This window comes from Chiloscyllium punctatum, chromosome 36, assembly GCF_047496795.1.
Source record: "Chiloscyllium punctatum isolate Juve2018m chromosome 36, sChiPun1.3, whole genome shotgun sequence".
Lineage (NCBI taxonomy): Eukaryota > Metazoa > Chordata > Chondrichthyes > Orectolobiformes > Hemiscylliidae > Chiloscyllium > Chiloscyllium punctatum.
In genome coordinates, this window is record NC_092774.1 from 5326180 (window position 1) to 5341248 (window position 15069).

The window sequence follows — 15069 nt, forward strand, 5'->3', positions numbered from 1 at the left end:
AGTTGCAACCGAATTCTAAATCCATAGAGAAGTTGGTAGTCGTGAGCTGCTTTTTCAAATTGGTAAATCCCTTGGCCTGCAGGCTGACTCACAATGTGTTTTGGAGAGAAATTCCAGGATTTTGATCCAACGAAAATGACTACACAGCGATTCATTTTGAAGTCAGGATGGCGAATGGCTCGGAATTGAAGCTGCAGGTGCCGTGTTCTTGTGTACCTACTGCCCTCTTCCTTCTTGAACTTAATGGTCGTTGATTTTCAAGATGCTGTTAAACTTTTCCAATCTCCCACCACTCAAAATAATAAAGCATATCTTTTAAAAAGATCATGACTGGTTTGTCTCAACTTGTAAATGTGAAACATTGCATTCATGTTCAGGGTGAAAGTCTGAAGTGCAACTCACTTGGGATGTTTTCATTCAGCTTGAAGATATTGACACGTCTATATTCATGTCTTCTTGACACGAGTCCACCATGGAAATAAACAGGAACTCTCCTCTTTTCAGTGCATAACAGGCTGCAGCTCAATAAGCACGTGTTAAACTTTCACCCACACACGAATCAAAAAGCAAAACCTGGGGTATCTTGCACACCACATTATTTCAGCTTAGAGAAAAATAGAGGAAGCAGCAAAAAATCACTATGAAAATGCAGATGAGCAGATGCGCCCAGAAATTAAGATTGAATGCGACAACTCTAGATTTTGTTTTTGTTCTAATGTCAATTCCAATCTCAATTAACATGAGTTTGATTTCAGTGACACTGATAATGGAAGGGAGGAGCTGTATAGCTGTATAGGGACGCTCTTTCCAGGAACGGCGGGGGCTGAGGATGACCATATAGAGGTTTATAAAATCAGAAGGTGCACGGCCAGGACAAATAGACATGGTATTTCCCCTGGTGTGGGGGAGTCCAAACCTCAAGGGCACAGGTTCAGGGTGAGATGGGAAAGATTTGAAAGGGACCTGAGAGGCAACATTTTCACAGAAAGAGTGGTGCGCGTATGGAATGAGCTGTCAGAGGAAGTGGTAGAGGCTGGTACAATTGCAACCCAATTGTGAAGAGAGACTAGCATTAAATAAGGACAGAATTGCGTATAATGCATAATTACTATTTGTAACAGCCTCTTCTTCTGTCCGGGTGTCTGAGAAGAGTGACTTAGTCACAGAATATCAACGATTCATGCCTGGAATGGAGTTCACATCTAGATTGGAATATTATATTCTGACATTCGTATAAAATAGGATTTGAAAGAAAATTAAGCATAGTTCTTCCACATTTACATGTTGGAAGCATCCGCCACCCCTCCCCCCCTTCAAAGAATCTACATGACTAATATACACATTGTCACTGTCCTCTCTTTAATAGGGTAGTAGGATATTTGAAGATTGCCACTGATTTAGTGGGAAAAAGGAAAACAGTGAATCTCTCCTCTGAGGTCACACTCCTTAATCGCCTACCTCTTATTGACACGAGTGATTGCCATGATGCATGAGAGCCATGTTTGAGGCAGCATAAATTTCTGTTTTGATACAAAAGTGTTCCATTTAACTGGAAACTGAATGTATTTGATCTTGGAGGAAAAATAAATTCTTAACAGTCATTAGTCTTAAGGCATCCCTTCAAAGATACCAGTCGGCAATCCTTTTTGTTGAATATATTCAAGACGGAATTCACTACAATTTTAGACGGCATGGGAGAATATGCTGATGGAGAGCAGGCAGGAAAGCAAAGCTGACGCCTCATTTAGATCAGATTCTCTCTATGCAAATGGAGAAGTGTGTTCGAAGGGCTGAATGTCAAATGTCTGCCGTAAGATTTGACGATTTTTCGAAGATGTGTCTTTGAAAGCGTAATTGATATTTTCCTGTATGATTTCTGGGACAGTTGTCTGCAGAAATATATCTTTACAATGTGGTCACATGTCAAAGCAGATCCGAAGTGTGACAGAGTCCGAAATTTTTCACAAAGGTTTTCTAAGTAAACTCAGCATTCTTCCTGCAAAAGGTGGCTGAATTATCTGTTCATTATCGGATAATTATTTATCATTTCCTAGTTTTACAGTAAACAGTAAACATTACTTGAGTAATAGACACATTTATCATTGTCTAAGTATGACATTCAGCTTAAATTATTCCTTTATTTTACCTTACATTTGGAGGGATATTCACTTATCGAAAGCTAGAGGTTTTGAATTTCAAAAGAAAAACCCCGTCAAATTATATTGATTCGAGCAAAGATACAGATAGTCTGAAAATGTGAGTAAGATCAAGGAGATAAAAAAGACACAAAATCAACAAGGGATGCGATTGGACAGGAGTAGTTGCCCTCAGTTAAATATGATTGGTCCAGGGGTAATGTCGAATCTGAGAAAGGAACAAATTGAAGCACAGATAAATCTAAACAGTTTCTGACGATGTAACGTCAGCCCTTGAGTTAAGTTGAGTCGCTGGTATCAGATGACAAGAAACAATATAATATTAGAAAACGCACTGATGGCGATCAAATCAGATACCATGAATTTATTGTGCTGTCTCCTCATAATAGTAACCTTGCTGTCCGGTAAGTCTGAACTAAAATCGTCATTGTGTGTTTCCTGAACGACACTTGCACAAAGTTTGACACATTTTATTGTGCTTATTTTTTTGCAGAAACAAGCGGCCAAAACTCTGTTTCCCAACATCCGGTTAAATTGCAAATTCAGGAAGATCAAACCGCAACATTGAACTGTAGTTATACAACAGAGTATGCTGGAGAAACTCTCTTCTGGTACATCCAGTATCCTGGAAAATCTCCAAAATATATACTGAAGAGATACGGAAAGGAACAAGGGATGAAGTCTTCAGACTTTTCCGACCGGTTTACTGCAAACTTGGATAAAGAGAGCAAAGTGGTTCCATTAACTATCACAGGGGTACACATCTCTGACTCTGCCATCTATTTCTGTGCACTGAGCTCCACAGTGATACGGAGGCACATTCAGCACATACAAAAACGAGGCACCCACACTCACCTCCATTTTCTTGATCTGATCCGTGAGCTGAATCGTGAACCATAAGTAAAATTTTAAAAAACATACTTTAAAAGAGGTTGCCCAATTGTTAATTTTTGTAATGTTAATTGCGCAATGTTTTATTTTATGTTGGTGTAATCATTTTATACTGACAGGGAACAGATCATTTGTATCGACAGACTGTGTTACTCATCCACTGATGATCGTTTATATTTCCACCAAATCAGAGACTGGCCGAGATAAAGAGCAAAATTAATGTTAATTTCTCGCTGATTGTCATTTGTTATGCATTTGTGAGGAGACGTTGTTCATTCACTGTGTTTATTTAAGACTGGTGCTGATAAAATTCCAAATATTAAGGAAATTACAATTTTGGGAATATTGCAGGATCATTGATTTGAAAGGATAAGTAAAGTTATTCAATAGCTAGGCAGTGTCGCAGTGCCAAGTGCCCTCCTTGAATTCCTATTCTTCGTGCTCTAATGGCTAAATCTCTGACGGCATGGTTTGAGGTACAAAGGAGCTGAAAACTGATTGGATATCACTTGTCGACTCTGACAGGAACGCATCAACTAACAGCAGGACTAGAGAAGACTCACCACCATCCAGATTCAGATCAGAGGCAACTCCTACTCGACCTGGACAAATCTCCTATCTGTTCAGCATACGTTAGTGGCGGGGATTGACTAATTTTTCACTCCTTCGGCCCTCTTGTCACGTAACACAACAATTTCAACAATTTTCTCTTGCCATCAATGCTGTTCAAGGAACCTCCATTTTACTTGTATGTTCTTGCTTCTTGCATCAGATCAGCTTGCCTTAAAATGTTCATATCACACAATAGTAACTTCAAAAATGCTTCCCCCCACCCATTTCATTGCAGGTCGTAATTGTGCAGACTCAGTCTCACAGAACCTAGTTGCTGTGGTACAGTTTGAAATTTCAACATATATCTTAGATTTATTACCCGTGCTTCTCGTTGGGGAACATAATTGCTTTTGCATTTATCTCGTGACAACATAGTGACCATAACATTCACCTTTTCGACTGTCCCTGTTTCATAAACATTTCAATGCTCTAAAGCTTCCATCTTTACAATCTAATTCCTTAAATGCAGTAGATTTCGTGAGCAGATTTTCTGCATTCATCAGCACATTGAAAGGAGGGGGATTTTTCATCGAATGAGAAACTGTTTCAGTGGGACAAGGAGAATGGAATAGTGGGCATACTGGGGAGCAACACAGATATTTTAGTGTGAAGCACTGATTTCAGACAAATCTACATAACAACAACAGATGCAGCATTCATGAACCTACTACAATTTCGTTTACACTGAGTACATTCCAAGCACAATTCACAATTTTCATTAGGTACTGCACACAATTTCACATTTTCAAGGTATTGCAACATCAGTTTTGACTCGAAATACTGGTTCCAGCCCTAAACCAAGATGGACGCAAAATTAATGATGGAAGCAAGTGAAACTTCATGTATATATTGGAATTTAACTGATGTGTGGATATTTCACAAAATACTTCTGGTATTTGCAGCAAAATCTGTATTATCTTCAATTCGTCTTTTATATTAACGTGGCTTTCAGATCATCTGCTTTGCTGCCGTCAAAATGTCACATGATCCTTATAGTTTTTCAGCTATTAACCATTGTTCAACAGCTTTTATTAAGGGTGTCATGGTCGCACTGCCGCCTCACATTGCCAGGGAACCGGGTTCGATTCCTGCCTCACGTGACTGTCTATACTGAGGTTGCACAGTCTCTCCATATCTGGTTGGGTTTCCTCTGGGTGCTATGCTTTCCTCCCACAATCCAAAAGTCACCTGATATGGCTATGTTTGTATGAAAACAATTTTTCACTTTAGAATGACGTATTGAAAGCAAATTTACTCTTTCCTCTGACAACACTTCTTTTGACAACAACTGGACATGGCTGTAACTCCCTTTAGATCACCTGCTTCGTATCCCTCCTTATATGAATGGGATAGTCCCACAGTTCTCCAAAGAAGTAGTAGTTAATTCTGTCCTCATACAGTAAATAAAATTATTATAATCAATATTCGATGTGTCAGGTTTCATTAATGTTTTGGTGTATAGTAACTATTCTTATGCCTTCAGTAATGTGCTTAATTTTTATTGTCTAACTCCTTGTTATAAACAGCCCTTAACGGGAACATCTGTGACCCAGAAACCTGAGAATGTTCTTATATGAGACTTTCGTTCATTCTTACCACTGTGAATCTCATTTCACAGTAATAAACAGAGGTGTCAGAAAGCCGTAGATCAGAGGCGTTCTGTAGGTACATCTTGCCTGACTGCTGGAAAGTATCATAAAACCGGTTTCGAGCATAATTTGTCTTAAATTAATCGCCACCGCTCGTGTACCTCAGGGTGGCAAACTCAGGCTGCCTTCCTGGAAACTAATGGCACCAGAATAAATAATAAGCATCGCCAGTGTAATTTCAGCTTAAAGTAGCAACGTCTCCTTCGGGATGTGTGAGTGAAGGCTCAACCTGCGTAACTGGATTTCCATCGCTCTCTTCTGGAACGTGGTCTTAAAGAAAAAGGAAGTAATTAGCGAAATTTTTAACTGAGCAGGAACAATGAGAAAATAATGCATTTTGTTCATCATAAAAATAAATGGATATTCGAGCAGAAAATAACAAATTAGTTTTTCTGTTCTAGTTGGTACTTGCGTATCCAATGAAACTTCTCCTTTGCTACATTTGGTTCTTAAGTCTAGACATCCCGCTCATGCTTATTGTCTCTGCTGCCTATCGAAATTTGCGTTCATATATCTGGATAAATGATTCAGCATTTCGTTTTGGCAATAAGTTTCGTTTTCTAAAGCGGAAGGAAGATTTTTCTGAACTAGTAATCCATTTATTCGCGTGTCTCATTTTTATGATCTACAATTTTGAAGTCATCGAAATGTAGAAATACCTTCTCCATTTCAAAGCATTGAAAAGCTTCATCGGTTTAAACGTTTCTATGTAGTTTCACCTCAGCGCTCCCTTTGACACAGCAAAGAAACTTCGTCGCTTTACTGATTCCTTCGGTAGTTTGTATCCCTCAATTCTAGTCTCATCATTATATTTCGTACTTAGATTGTGTTTTATCTCTTCTTTTATACCGAAGGTTTTAAAACTGCTCACAGTAACGGGTGTGGTTTCATCCAGAGCCCAACACTAGATAAAAAATACTCCCAATCTTCTGTCTTTTGTTTCGCTAGAAATTCAACTGATTTGGTCTAAAAAAAATCCCTCTTACCGATGTTGAGAGTAACAGAGATTAGAGCAAGAATGGGGATCTGCATGACTGCTGCTCCAGAGCACAAAGTGTTTGTTGAGTCTAAATGACATGCAGAATGTGAAAAAAGGAAGCTGACAGCAAAGCTTGTATGATGTCACTTCCTGATAATATGAGCTTATTTCAACTGATTGGTTGGTGCTGCTGTTGTAACCACAAGTCAGTGTTTGTGACGGAACTGAGATATTAACATCGTATTTCATGTTCAGACAGAGAAACCGTAATAAACATAGATAGTCTGATCTCTGATTGACCCAACGTTACCACAAAATAAAGAACCCCCAGACTCAGGTGAGGTTCCAAAGGACTGGAGAATAGTCAATATTATTCCAATATTTCAGACTTGCCGCAGCGATAGTCCAGGACATTACAGGCCTATGAGCGTCACTTTAGTGGTAGGTGCATTATTGCAAATGTTGTCAGGGCTAAGATCTATATGCATTTAGAAGCACATGCACTTACCTGCACGAGATGACTTTCTCATGTTTTGCTGGGAAGTTTGTGCCTCAGTAGCTTGATCAAAGTTTTGAGGAAGTGACGAAGATGATTGATGATGGAAAAGTAGTTCGAGTTGTCTACATGGATTTCAGTAAATACTTTGACAAGATCCATCATAGCAGACTTGTACAATAGGTGAAGTCATATGACATCAAGCGTGAGTTGGCGAGATGAATGCAGAACTTCTCTAGTCATAAGAGAAGCATGGTTGCGGCGGAAGGATAATTTTCTGAATAATGGTTTGTGACAAGTGGTGTTCTAAAGTGTTCAGTGCTGATACCTCTGCTGTTTGTCGACACCATAACTTATTTGGAGGAAAGTGTGGCTGGTTGAATTAGCAAGTTTGTAGATCATATCAAGATTGGTGGAGTTACAGATAGTGAGGAGTTTTGTTACAAGTACAGGATCAATAAAAGAAGTGCCAAGTTCAGTCTGAATATTTATGGAAGTGGTCAATATGAACTGTTACAATGTTTGAATTGCATTTAGATAGACATACGATTAGGAATCAATAGGATATAAATCATTTGGACCATGGACGGAAAAATAGAAGATAGGATTTAATCTCACCAAATGTAAGGTGATACTTTGTGGATGGACAAATAAAGGTAGAAATTATACAGCGAATGGTTGAACCCATAAACGCATGGCTATCCAAGGGAACTTGTATGTGCATTCCACAGATCATTGGAGATTTCAGTGCAAGTAGTTAAAATAGTAATAAATGGCTACGCCATGCTTGGTTTGATTGGAAGGGGAATTGAGTATAAAGATAGGCAGGTTGTGCAGCAGCCTTATTGAACTTTAGTTAGGCCATACTTAACACATTGATTACAGTCCTTATCTTCACAGTATCAGAAGAATTTCTATGCTTTGGAGATGTTTCAAAAATATCTACTGGAATTTTGTATGTTATTTTTGAAGAAAAATTGGATAGACAGGGTTTGTTTTCATTGGAATGCAGGGGATTGAGGGATGAACTAGTAGAATTTTCTCAGGTTATGAACGACATGTATCTATGGGAAAGTATGAGGCTTTTCCCAATGTGTAGGGGCAAATTAGTTGGCGACACTGGCTCAAGGTGCGTTTGTTGGGAAAGAGAGATGGGAAGGTAGGAAAGATGTTTCAAACAGATGGGTCCAGCATGTTTTTTTCACAGAAAGGAAACCGAAAACGCCCAGCCAGAAGGCGTGGTTGGAGCAGACCCAATAGCAGCAGTCAAGCAACACCTGGACGAATGCAAAATACTTTGGCGCAGGCTTAGAAGGCCAAAGGGGCTGTTCCTTTGCGTATTGTTCTTTGTACTTTGTTCTAAGTTCTGGTTGTTTAATATTTATGCAGATGTTCAGTTTATTTCTCTTAGGGTCATACTCATTGAGTCAAAGAGTCATACATCATCACCGAAACAAAGTCTTCACTTGAACTACACCATGCTGAGAATAATCCTAAACTAAACTAGACCCATGTGTTTGCTCCTGGCACATATCACTTCAAACCTTTCCTATTCGTACATCTATGCAAATGTATTTTAAACATTGTACTTGTACTGGCATTGATCTTTTCCATAAATATTCAGGCCGAACGTGTCATATTTTTCTTGACCTTGCATTTGGAACAAAACAAGAGATATGTAATGTTATGTTGTTGTGCCTTGATGACGTTTCAAAAAAAAAGTGGGAAAATACAAGGACAGTGAACAGGAGAATCTTGGATATTAATATATATGGAACGATCATCTTTGTTGGTCAATCTCAACCATTTTTTTGCAAACAATTCCTCACTGAAGTGTGGACGAATATTGAAATCTGAGTTCAGATTGGATAAATTGCTGCTTTCAAATCACTGATTATCCCTGACTAACCAAACGAACACACGTTGATGGTAGCAGGCCGTACACAATAGAACGGACTGCAAAGCAAGCTCGAGTAGAATCGCTGAATGTGTACCCCTCCTAGATGAGCTTAATGTCTTTTATGTTCGTTTTGAAAACAAGGTCACGTGTCCCGTCTGCACCGAGTGCACCTGTGCATACAGAAACCGCCAGAGATTGGTCTTCTTGAAAGTGAACCCACAGAAAGCGAGGACACCATCTGGAATATTCCCACTAACTGTGCACTCAAATGCTGCATAGACCAGCTGGTGGGAATATTTGCAGATAACTTTACCCTCTCGTGACTACGATGTGACATTGCCATCTGCTTCAAGTTGTCTACTATCATCGCGCTGCTGCAGTAAACATGCCAGAACGACTGCTGCCCAGTCACTCTGAGATCCATTGTTATGAAATTCTTTGAGAGGCGATGAAATGCAAAAAGCAGCTCCTGACTCCCAGATTGTTTTGAAACAGTACAATTCGCCTAAAATCTCCCTCGGTCCACGACAGTCACCCTTCACTTAGCCATACACCATATAATAAGGACAGCGTCTTCAGACTCCTATTTAAGAGCAGTTAGGTCCGCCTTCAGTACCAGAATTCCGAACAAATGCATCTCCAACCTCTGAGATCTAGGAATCTACTACATTGTCAGATTTGATTTTGCACAGAAGATCTTGAGTTACCATGATTATTACTTATGTAGTCATCTATTGATGCATCATGTCTGTACATGTATTCGGTTTGCATAGAATTCCTGTGAACTTACATTTGATTATGTAATGGTGAATGGCGCAAAATGCAAGCAATGAAAATACTGTGCACCGAACGACGTGTGCACCATGCATGCATGGCAGCACGGCTACAGTAACAATCCTCATAGTTTGACGCCCCTTTAAAAGTGTCCCTGAGCAAAACAAATGTTGCTTTAATCGTTTTTCATAGGCTCTGCATGAATAAAAATCAGTAAAATATAATTATATATGAGGTCTCATAATATCGCAAAAATCCCTTTTTGTCGTACAAGTGTACTTCACACACAAGTGTCCTGTATGAAAGGTCAATGAGTGCCTTAAAACTGGCCTTGGTTCCCAAACCATTACCATTCAGGACATTCTGTCTCTTTGGAATATGATTCCAGTTCAAAATGGTGAAAGGACGAGTCAAAGTATCACTCTTCTCAGTGAACACTCCGTTTTGGAGTCAAGTGAGGAACTGTGCGACAGGAAGACGTGTCTGTGAGATTGAGACGTCAAGATTGGTTTGCTCCCATGCTCACTGCGAATATAAAAGAGATATTTACTTGAAACATGACACAAAGGCAGCAGCATTCCATCCAGAATCATCTCATGTGAAATTGATTGCCCTATACTGCGAATTCAAAGAAATAGAAAAACGATGCATGGACTAACAACATGTTTATGTTTACTTATTTTAGGTAAGTATTTCATGCAGCAGGTAATTCAGCTTTAATTACCACAGCTTTTTTTTCTCCCTGTCATTTACCTGGTCACCTTTTCCTCAACAGTCATGAGTGGAAAGGCTGCAATCAAGCAAGCAGAGGAGATGTTCTCACATGAGGGACGATCAGTTGCAATCCAGTGCCAGGTGGCCACCAGTGGCAGCGACAGTATACACTGGTACAAACAACTGGAGAACTGTGGTCCAAAATTCATCCTTTCTGCTATCAGTGGGAACGCTACTGACGGGCGATTCAATCTTTTCATCGATCCAAAAAGAAGTTACAACATTCTCAGTATTGTCAGCACAGTGCTGTCGGACACTGGAGTGTATCATTGTGGAATGAGGCACGGTGAGACAAAGACTGCGTGCCACCGTACAATATCTATTGAAAGTTCCGATCAGACGATCTCTACACATATGCTTACATATGGTGCTGATTTCCGCTGACTTCATTCATCTCATAATTTAAGGGTTACTCATAATTTTTTTAATGAACTGACCCATTTCAGAGATGCTTTGAACTTGGTCCCTCCCTTCTCTAGGAAATAATTTTATTATACTCAAGCAACCAGTGCAAGAGACGATATGGTAACCAGTGCTACAGACAGGAGAGTGAACTCCTGATGTTTAGATGATTAACATACAGAGATATGACGAAGAGCGCAGAGACATTCAATTAACGTATGGCTTGCGTAAAATATGTTCCATAAACATAAAATTCAGGAGACTGAGGAGGAATCTGACTGTCTTTGAGCCTTGAATCACCTGACTACTGATCATCGTCATTCTAATAGTGTTCTTCATTTTTGAATTGTGTCTTTTTTGTTGTGTTTTTTTAAGGCAGTGACGTATGATCCGGAATGAGTCGATCAGTAGCTCCTAACATGCACGTAAATGAGCTACAATTAACAGATAATTCTTCTTCTCTTCTGCACCTTGGTGCAGAGTTTCTTTAACTGATTTCTGATACGAGTGGAGCTGTCCTGGACTCCTCGCTGAGATGTTGCTGTTCAAGAAGAGTTTCACGAGGTAATTTACTGGAGATGGACTGAAGACTGTGAATATCCAGTACTCACATCATGCATTGGTGCACAGAGACATCGTTTATGGGCTGACGTGGTGGGAAAGCATGTGAACATTGGAACTTTGGGAAAGAATAAGGGGAAGGGAATGCGATTTGAAACACTGTTTTGCACAGAAGCCAAATGGAGTCAAGTGTTTTGTGACAGCACAGGAAACGTGGATACCGTTTTGAGCCGCGCTATATAGTCCTACAATGCCTAAGCAACAGCAAAACACGTTCTTAGATTTCCAGCACAGCTGCAACAATCTCTCAAATGATATAGGGCAGTCAAGCCCATCCATTCTTCATTAGTATGCCCTTCATTTCAAAATTTAGTATTGCAAACCTTTCTGTCAAAATGTTGCCATACTACGTCATCAAACACTCCAGTTTCGTCAAAAGTTTTAGCTCACGCTAATCATCCATTGACCTATACTGCTACAATAGGAGTCACCACTTTGAGGGAACTGGGCGGATGTTTATCGTTTTAAGTTGTATCTGAACAAATGAGATCGAATAAATTGTCAAATGTAGATGAATGTACAGAGATCTGTGTGAACATTTGATAGCGTTGTCACGTTTTTTTTCTGCAGCGTCCTCTGGGCTATTTGATGAGCACGAGCACGGATCAGAATTGGTTGCAAAAAACAACAAATAAATGTGTGTGTGTGAATGCTATGTGCGCGCGTGTGTGTGTGTGTGTCTGCATGCATGTGGATATATATGCAAATGTGAACACATAAATGTGTGTGCATTTGTTTGTGATCTGTTGCAGTGATACTGATAGCGAAATACTAAAGCTGAGACGAATGATATGATATCAAAGACGGAAATTTTAAAGAGATGAATTGAACATTGGAACTCTCGTACTTTAAATGATTTAAATCGAACAATAACAGCCGCAACCTGCATTCAACATCTGATTCTCAATAAAAAGGAGCTTTGAGACAAAGAGTTGCAAAATTGCAAGGATTGATTGGAGACTTTTTAGAACGGTTTTGGACAGGTAACGGTTTACATTTCACGGATATATACAAGAGTGACACCAATCATTCAGTCCCATCTAAGTCAACATAAAAAAGGAAGGTGACACAAACATGGGCTTGTACGATAAATTAAGAATGGATATTAGATCCAACATGATATAAATAAGGTTGTCAGAATAAAAAGCATGCTTGAGGACCGGCAGCATTTTCGAGTTCAGCAAATTTGATTCGATTGGATTTGCTATGAGCGCAAAATCATGAAGACACGTTAAATAGCGAAGAGTGATAAATTGCTGAGAATGCATTAACTGACCATAAAAACTTTGACAAATATGTGAAGTTTTTTTAAAAAAAAGCTTAGTGACGAAAGACACAGTTTCTGTGCAATTAGACATCATTGAAATAATAATGACAATAAAAATGACAGAAAAAAAAAATCACAAACCAGGTTACAATGATCATCTTATGTCTGCGAGGAATCGAAGTATTTAGTTCCAGGGTGAATTCGAAGGTAATCAGTATCAGTAAGAAAGTGTTGCTCGGGAATTAATGGATAAACGATTGACGATTCACACACAAGGGCCTTATAATTGCACTAAAGCAAGTGGTGTTGGAAATATTATGTGCATTGGTTATCATTTTCCGAAATTCTGACGACTAAGAAGCAGGTAATGGGCAGGCATTAACATTTGGATAGCGTGAGAAGATTGGATAAATCCAGCATAAGTTTATGAAAGTCTTAACCATTTATTAAGAGGTTTTTTTCGAGAAGTTAACGACGATTTCAGATAAGTAAGAACTGGAGACGTGGTATGTTTGGATTTTCAAAAAAAAGAGATAACTTTTGATATTCACGAAAGAGATACGTTGGCGAATTAAAGCACTTGGGAACGGTGGCAGGCAGTCATGGATGGTGTACGACAATAATCGGCGCTTAAGCCCCAGTTATTCATGACATTTTCAAATGAGATGAAAGAGCCAAATTCAGCGTTTCCACATTTGTTGAGGACACACAATTGTGCACAGTTACGAATTGTGCGAATGAGACAAGGAGACATCACAGTACCTTAGACAAGTTGAGCAAATAGTTTAAAGCATGGCAGATTGTGTAGAAGGTGTTTAAGTGAGAAGTGATATAAATTGGTGTGAAAGACGGAGAACAGGAGTCTTTTTGAAATTGTAATATTTTTGGAATCATGAATGTAGAAAGTAATTTGGATGTCCATGAACATCAGTCAATGAAAACAGACTGGCAGCTGTAGAAAACAATTCAGAAGGTAAACGATTTATGCACCTTCATTGCAAGAGGATACCAGTTCAAAAGTATGGCTGTCTTTCTACATTTGCTCATTGTCTTGCTGCTTTGATAACTAGAGTATTGAGCGTGATAGTTTGTTTCTGTACACAAGAAATGACAGATTTTCACATTTTGCTGGTTTACCTGGCGAATACAGAAGATGGCAGGACTGTTATATAAGAAGTTTGTCTCTTTATGAGAGTTTAGAAGGGTGAGAGGATAACTTACTGGAATGTATATTTTTCTACATGGTTGGGAGAATTAAATGCAGAAAGGACCTTTTTTCAGAATGGGGATTCTTGAACCCAAAGTACATGCTCTCAGTATACAGGATGGTCTACTTATGACTGAGATAGTGGAAGAAATGTTCAGGCAGAGTATTGAACCTGTGGAAGTCTGTAGCACAGAATGTTCTCAAGGGTAGATGACTGAAAATATCCAAGAAAGCGATACATGTAGTTTAAAATTTAAAGAAGTCAACGACTTTGGGCACATAAGTGGAATCTGGCATTGAGATCAATGATTATCCATGGTCATGTTGCATGGTGGTCAGGCTTGCAGGAGAGTATGGACAAACCTCTGCTCATAGTTCATATGACAATTTAAATATCCTTCTTTCTCCTGTTCTATTGATGCTGGATGCCCATGACTTATTCTTTAGCAACTCCCTTCACAGCTCTCGTTTGTCTTTTTTAAAATTGGTCTCTGATCTGTCTCGCCTTACTTGAGTATGTGGACAGATGTCTCTATTGCTAAAGAACATTGACATTAGTTTGATCAGCAGTACATGAGGATCGGAAATGCAGCTCAGAAACATGACTTACCAGGCTACAGATAGTTTGGGCAAAAATAAATATCACGAGGAAGTGGTACATTCAGATTTTCTTAAAAGTATTATTTCCCAACAAGTAGACAAATGACAGATGCTCGCTATGACTGCGGTGGCAAGCCACTATAATAATGAAAATATGAGCTTGTCATGCTCGGGGACTTTTCCAGAGTAGATTTTTTGGTTGCAGGAAATGAGGCAGAAGGTCGAATGACTAAACATTTCATGATTGGTTCGACAATTAATGCAGGGAATGGCAGAGAATGAACAGTAAATTCGATTTACTGTTGTTAGGTTGCATCGGGCTGCTCACCACCTGCGGCATCTGGTATGGGTTTATGTACAGGTTCTTCTATATGTCTGTGGCACCGTGGAGTCCACAGCACAGTAGTACATTGCAGAATCAGAAATAAGGACATTGCTGATCTTTAGTTTGGTAATTTTGTTCACACTATCAAACATTGAAGTGAAACGTTCAGGAACATTTCGATTCTTTTTTAGATTCTCTCCTATAATTCGAACGATTAGATATGGAGCCTGTCCAAGTCGATGACTATACCAGTAGATGTACATTCGATTGCTGCTTCTTTTTAAATTGCAGGTTAGCGTGACTATGCTTTGCTCTTCAACCATCGTTTCGGGGTCTGGTTGCTCCACTGTTGCTTGCTGGCTCCAATCTAGGAGAAAACCGGGTTTCTCGTTATAATTTTAACCACAATTACCTTA

General features: G+C 39.2%; 1 gene segment (V, D, J or C); it reads left to right on the forward strand.

The window, feature by feature from the left end:
- Positions 1–2493: 2493 nt before the first annotated feature.
- LOC140461082 (T cell receptor alpha variable 12-2-like) lies at positions 2494–3056 on the forward strand. The segment is given in 2 exon segments: positions 2494–2560; positions 2650–3056. Coding segments are annotated over 2 exon segments (474 nt in total).
- The last annotated feature ends 12013 nt before the right edge of the window (positions 3057–15069 follow it).